This window comes from Zonotrichia leucophrys, chromosome 18 (assembly GCF_028769735.1).
Source record: "Zonotrichia leucophrys gambelii isolate GWCS_2022_RI chromosome 18, RI_Zleu_2.0, whole genome shotgun sequence".
Taxonomy (NCBI): Eukaryota; Metazoa; Chordata; class Aves; order Passeriformes; family Passerellidae; genus Zonotrichia; species Zonotrichia leucophrys.
The window spans coordinates 3169949-3176417 of record NC_088187.1 but is presented as its reverse complement, the minus strand read 5'-3'; the positions used below and the strand labels follow the sequence as shown (position 1 = coordinate 3176417).

The window sequence follows — 6469 nt, the reverse complement described above, 5'->3', positions numbered from 1 at the left end:
CTGGGAACACTCTGAGCAAACCCCTGGGCACCAGAGCACAGCCAACAAAAACCATCCTGCACTCCTGGTGGGGTTGAGCCCTAAAAACACATTTGGGGCTGATTGGACTTGCAGGACATGGCCCAGCTGGGGTCTCCTCTGTGGTGCTCACCATCCTCCTGCCCCTTTGCTGCCCCAGCATCCAGGTGCACCCTGTAAACACCCCCTGAACACACCCCCAGCCCTGGGTGATCTTTGGAGCAGGTAAATAACCCCAGATGGATTTTTTTTTGCCTTTTCTCCTTGGAGTTTGTGCCATCCTGGGCACCTCCCCATCCCTGCAGGAAGCTTTGGGCTGTGCCTTGAGCCTCCCTGTCATCCCTGACACTTGCAGAGCTGCTGTGCTCCCACTTTTGGGGTTTTGCCCCAGCTGTTTGGTGTGTGAATGCAGTGACCACGGGCCTGGTGAGCTCCCATGTCCTCAGGCTGGTGACCCTTCTGCAGAGGGGGACACTCAGAGGCCACCATCCCCTCCCAAGTGTCCCCACAGTGCTGAGGCCTGGGGGGGCTTTTTCAAGCTGTGAGAGGACAAACAGGGGTGCCAGCTGCACATGGGGGCTCCTCACTGTGCTGGCCCTGGGTCTCCCCTTGCCCCTGATCCCTCCTCTTTGGGGACAGCAGTGGTGGCTTGTGCACACACTCAGTTCCCACTGAGGGGTCAGAGCAGTCACCCCCATTTTCAGTGCCCTGCCAGGGACACCCTCCCAGCACAGAGAAAAGGCAGGGACAGCTGGTGTTAAAAAAGTGATTTTTTTTTTTTTTTTTTTAGTTTTTATTATTTTTTAAATTAATAAAAAACCTTCAACCTGTTTTTTTGCTGGATCTTTTTTATCTTTTTTTTTTTTTTTTTTTGGTTTTCTGTCTGTTTTTTTTTAAGCAACATTGATTTGAAAACTAAAAAAACCCCAGCTCCCCCCTGCCTGGGGAAGCACCACGTAGGGCGGTCACAGGGACAGGGGGACATCACTCTGATAAACCCCCAGGCCCTGGGGGTGCCGAGGGAGGGAGGATGGGGTTGGGGTCACGTCCAGGGGGGGGTCTGTGCAAGAAGCTGGGCTGAATTTGGGGAGCCAGAGAGCTGCTGTTGCTCTGGGCACTGCAACAAGTGCCCAGGGAGCCAGAGCTGGGGAGGGTGTCCAGTGGCTCCATGTCTGTGTGGCTGATCTGGGGGACCAACAGCCACCTCCATCCATTTATTTTTGTTATTCCTGTCCTGCCCTGATGTAGAGATGCTGGGTGAGGACAGAGCCACAGGGAAAACCCCCAGACACCCAGCAGCTGCCTCCACGCTGCTGCTCCTTCTCTCTGATCTATATACATTAGATATATTTATATATTATAGTTATATATTTTTTTTTAAAAAAAGGGGAGGGGAGTAGAGATCAGCCAGAGGCTCTCACAGCTCAGCGCCCTCCCTGGCAGCATGTGCTCCCCCCCTCTAAAAATAATAATAAAACCTAGAAAATGATTCCAGTGCGTTTCTCGGCCAGCCCCTGCCCCTGCCCCCCCCCAGCCCTTGGGCAGCCCCAGCCTTATCTCTGCCCATCCATGGTGGCCACGGCTTTCTGTGGGGGGGCGGGGGCCGGGGGGGTGGGCGGCCAGGAGGGCTGCCCGTGGTGCAGGTGGTGGTGTAGGCCGTGGGCCGTGGGCGACGACGGGGGCAGCCACGAGGGCTGGTGGCTGGGGGGAGAGGAGGCCCAGAAGGGGCTGAAGCTGCCCGGGGGGGAGCAGGCCATGGAGGTGATGGGGCTGTTGCTGCTCTGCAGGCTCTCCGAGGTGCGCAGCTTGGAGAACATGGCCAGCGCGTCCGGGAAGTTGGGCGGCGTGGCCGGCGTGTTGCTGGGGGTGCACATCTGCAGGGCACACGAGAACGGGGCTGTCAGCTCACCCACGGGAGGGATATGGGGGTCCCAACCTGCCCAGGGGCGGGTTTTAGGGTTCCAACCCACCCATGGCTGGGGATCTGGCCTGTATCCCACACCTGGCACCCCCCACATCCACACCCAGGGGTCTGTGTGGCACCCCCAAAGATGGGGGAGAGGCTCCTTTGGGCCAGCCCAGATGAGGTGGGTTTGGGGAGCAGCACAAACAGGGCTGGCACAGTATGCTAGGGTCCCACCTGGCCCCACAGGACCCCCTTTCACACCCACACCCAGGGGTCTGTGTGCCTCTCCCAAAGGTGTGGGGTGCCTGGGGAGAGGCTCCAGCCAGTCTGGGAAGCACATTTGGATCCCAGATGCTCAAAGCCCACGGATGAGGCGGGTTTGGGGAGCAGCACAAACAGGGCTGGCACAAAGGGGTCCAGTACAGAGGGTAGGGAGGGTGCTGGGGTCCTACGTGGATCCCCTTTCCCCCAGGTTCCTCACCCTGCTCCCCTTCACACCCCATTAAGGCAGAGAGAGCAAAAGGCAAGCAGGGCCCCCCCAGTTCCTGGTACAGGCTCTGCTTTCTTGGTACCCAGCTAAATTTAGCACCCCGACAGTGATGGATCCGTCCCTTTTTCCAGCAGAGGAAAAATCCACCAGGCAGGACCCAGCCCTGCTCAGGGGCTGGCACAGGGACCCCAAACCAGCAGAGAAATGGCTGAGCTGAGGATGGCGAGGGGTTAAAGGGGTACAGGGGGGGTGTATCCAACTCCCATGGGGCTGCACACACAGGGAAGGGGCTGTGGGCAGGGAGATGCCTGGACATGGGGGGTCCATGCACAGGGAGACTTCATCCCTCTGGTTAAACCCATCCCAAATCCCTGCTGCCCTCCTGGAGCCACAACTCCTGACAGGTGTTTGTGGGGACTTTGAGCAGAGTTAAGGGGCTTGGTCAGTGTCTGCTGCATTAGCAATGGGGGATTGAGGTGTTTCTGGTGGGGAATGGCTGCTTCATCTCCCCCTTCCTGGGGTTTATCCCAGGATCTGCCCCTGGCTGGTGCTCACAGCCCCTGCTGCTCCCCAGCACACACCGAAATCCCTCTTAGAGGTTCCTCCTCATCCCCATCCTGGCCACCCTGAGTGATGCTGGGATCAGAGGAGCAAACCCTTGCTGGGGGGCCCAGACCCCCAAAGTTGGGGCGCACCCCAGCGTGAGGAAAGCAGCAGCTGGCTCTCATCAGCCTGTAGAGCTGGAGCACCCCAAAAATGCAATCAGGCCTGGCTGGCACTGAACAGGTTCATCCTTAACCAGGGATATTCCTCCACAGAACTCATTTCAGAGCTCAGCTTCAAGTGATGCTAACCCAACCTTTGCTTTTTAAATTAACCTATACATGTGGCAGTACTTGAAAAGATACTTGTTGGAAAAAAAGCCCCAACAAATCAATAAACCCCCAAAACCTTAAATTTGCTCTGTTTTGGAAAAAACCCACCACAACCACAGCCAGCCCTGGAATGATGCTGGGCACAGCTCTGAGCTTCTGGGGTGATGTTTGCCAGATTAATTTGAAATATTAATTAAAACATAAGAATTTCCATGTAATTATTGCCCTCCTCCTCCAACACATCTTGAGGAGAGCTGTCAGAGGGTCGGTACTGACACCCCAAACAGCTCTGGCAACTCCTGGCCCCACAGAATCTGTGGGGGCTTGGGGAGTGTGGGGAGCTCCCCTTGGGGTGGTGGTGATGGGGATCACCCATCAAACCACAGCCACACTCACAGCTTTGTTCCCTGACGCCTGAACAAGAAATAGAAACTGCCAGCGCCAAACTCCTCATCTCACGTGTGGGGCATTTCAAACTGCACCAATCAGGGTGCTGGGGAGGGAAACACCAAATAAACTCCCCAAAACAGGAGTGTCTGGAGAGAAGGTAAAAGGTATTTTGATAGCACGTGGAGCACACGGTGTTATGAAAACATTGCTGGGAAGGGGGAGAACAGAGTGGCTCGGGTCTGGGGGGGAATGGGTGCCTGTTTTGGGTGGGGAGAATGGGGCTGGGATGGGGCTCCCAGCCCTGCATTGCATCCTGCCCTGATGGGGCTTTGGGGTGGGAACAGCAGGGCCTGGATATGCCCTGATGGGGCTTTGGGGTGAGAACAGCAGGGCCTGGATGTGCTCCCCGGTTTTGGGGTGGGAACAGCAGGGCCTGGATCTGCTCCCCCAGATTTGGGGTGGGAACAGCAGGGCCTGGATCTGCTCCCCCAGATTTGGGGTGGGAACAGGAGGGCCTGGATCTGCTCCCCCGGCCCTTCTCCCTCCGGGATCGCGGTTTTTCCACCGGAGACCCCGCAAGGTGCCTGGGGCAGCACGGAAACGCGCGGGCTGAGGAGGAACTGCAATAAAAGGGCTTTTACTGTGAGCTGGCTGACAAAGCGACTTTCTCCGAGGGAAACCGAGCGCTGGCTGCCGGCAATGCCGGGCCGGCTGGCATGGAACGAGATGGGGGAACGATGGAACGAGAGAAGGGGGAAAATTCACCCTAACCCCGACCCGCGGCACCGCTCAGTTCCCCAACACTGGAGGATGGCGGCGTGTGGGGGGGGGGGGGTGAAGAGGGAAAACAAGAAAGAAAACCCCTGAGAAACACAAAACAAAACACCCGGAGGGGAACAACTTCCTCCCTCCGGCGGAGGGGATGTGCCCTCGGCCAAGGTCAAGCGGCGTGGGGGGAATGGGGGCTCCAGCCGCGGCCCCCCGGCCCGGGGAGCCCAAGTCGCAGCGCGATGCTCGCCGAGACAAACTATTTCCTGGCAGACATTTTAGCTCGTGTTTACATTCCCCGGCTGCGTGTTCCTGCGGGCGCCCGGCAATATGGCTGGCAGGAGCTGACAGCTCCGGGGCTGGGGCTGCACCGCTCGGGGGGCTCCGCATGGGGGGCTCCTCTGGGGGGCGTGGGGAGGGTGCTGCTGTAGGGCGGGGGGGTATGGGGGGCTGGTGGTGCTCGGAAGGGTCTAAAGGTGTTTTTGGGGCTGGGGGAGATGGCGAGGGGATGGGGGGTGCAGGGGTGAGGGAGGGGTCCCACTTACCATCTGGGGGGGGTGGTGGCTGCTGGGAATGTTGGTCTCCTGGAAGAAGGCGCTGAGGGCTGTCTGTGGGGACAAGCTGTCAGCTGCAGCCCACCCGAGACAAAGGGGGAGGGACCACAGGGGCCCCCCAGCGCTCGCCCCGCAGCCCCCCGACCGCTCCCACCCCCCGGGACCGCGCCGGGGGTGCCCGGCCCTGCCAGGCCGAGGGGCTGCCCTTCATCCGCCCCACCGGAGACCGTGTGCCCTGCTCGCTCTGGGGCTCCCCAGGCCAGGGGACACCCCCGAGCCCGTGTTTACACCCCCGAGCCCGTATTTACACCCCGGACCCCGTGTTTACACCGCCGCCTCCGTCCCCGCGGCGCCCCCATCCCCAGCCCGGAGCGGGAGGGAGGGGCCGGCCCGCTGGGCCGCAGCTCGGGTTTCGGCCCGGGTATAAATAGACCCGGCGGAGCCCGGGCCCGAGGCGCCCCCCGCCCCGCCGTGGGTGCCGGGCAGGACCCCCCCCCCCCCAAACCCGGCCACGCGTGTCGGTGAGCCGGGGCCGCACGGGCCTGCCGCCACCCCCACCGCCTTCCGCCCCGCGGCTCTGCGGCCAGGCGGGCGGCGGATCGGGACCTGGGGCGCCCCGGTTCTCGCGCGGGTTATCCCGATACGTGCCGCCGGCGGCCCGGCCCGTACCTCAAACTGCCAGTGTGCCGCCTGCAGCAGCTGCTTGGCCTGGTCGGCGGCGCAGCCCGCCGCCAGCACGAACTGGTTGATCATCACCTGGTGCCGCAGCTCCTCCATGTTGACGGACATGGCGGGGCGGCCCCGGCCCGGCCCGGCCCGCACCGCCCGGAGCGCCCCGCGCCCGCCGCGCCCGCCGCGCTCCACCGGGGGGACCGGGGGGCGCCGCCGGCCCCGCCCCCGCGCGCCGATTGGCCGCCGCCGCGCCCCGCGCCCCGCCCACCGCCGGTTTCGAACCTTCCAGCTGCCCCGGCGCCTCCCCATTGGCCAACGCCTGTGTTTTGGCTCTAGGCGGCGCCGCGATTGGCTGGGGGTGGCGGAGGCGGGGCCAGGAGGGAGGGAGAACGGGAGAGCGGGCGCTGATTGGTTGTGCGGGGGTTTTATCATGAGGCGTTGGTGACGTCACGTTCATTGAGGAGGTTCATTGAGAGGGGCTCGGCTTGGGGGCGCTCATTGAGGAGAGATGTTGGGGGGCTATTGAGGGGAGGTTCATTGGGTGGAGCTGTTTAGGGGTTATTGAGGGGGTCAGTTTGGGGGGCATTCATTGAGGGGAGCTGTTTAGGGGGTTCAGTTTGGGGGGTGTTCATTTAGGGGAGCTGTTTAGGGGTTATTGAGGGGGTCAGTTTGGGGGACATTCACTGGGTGGAGCTGTTTAGGGGTTATTGAGGTGGGGATCAGTTTGGAGGGCGTTCATTGGGTGGAGCTGTTTAGGGGGTTCAGTTTGGGGGGCATTCATTGAGGGGAGCTGTTT

The 6469-nt window shown here is 61.2% G+C and overlaps 1 protein-coding gene across 1 annotated transcript; it reads right to left on the bottom strand.

Moving 5' to 3' along the window:
- Positions 1–784: 784 nt before the first annotated feature.
- On the bottom strand, positions 785–5880 carry UBALD2 (UBA like domain containing 2). The gene is made up of 3 exons (XM_064728338.1): positions 5671–5880; positions 4993–5055; positions 785–1892 (listed from the first exon to the last, which is right to left on the bottom strand). Exons 1-3 carry the CDS (start codon positions 5788–5790, stop codon positions 1572–1574), a joined length of 504 nt encoding a protein of 167 aa, XP_064584408.1. The 5' UTR covers positions 5791–5880; the 3' UTR covers positions 785–1571.
- Positions 5881–6469: the final 589 nt, after the last annotated feature.

Coding starts and splice junctions, on each gene's coding strand:
- UBALD2 (XM_064728338.1), bottom strand. CDS start 5,790: ATGTCCGTCAACATGGAGGAGCTGCGGCACCAGGTGATGATCAACCAG. Junction 5,056..5,670: donor CGGCACACTGGCAGTTTGAG/GTACGGGCCGGG, acceptor TTGTCCCCACAG/ACAGCCCTCAGCGCCTTCTT. Junction 1,893..4,992: donor GCCACCACCCCCCCCAGATG/GTAAGTGGGACC, acceptor TGTGCCCTGCAG/ATGTGCACCCCCAGCAACAC.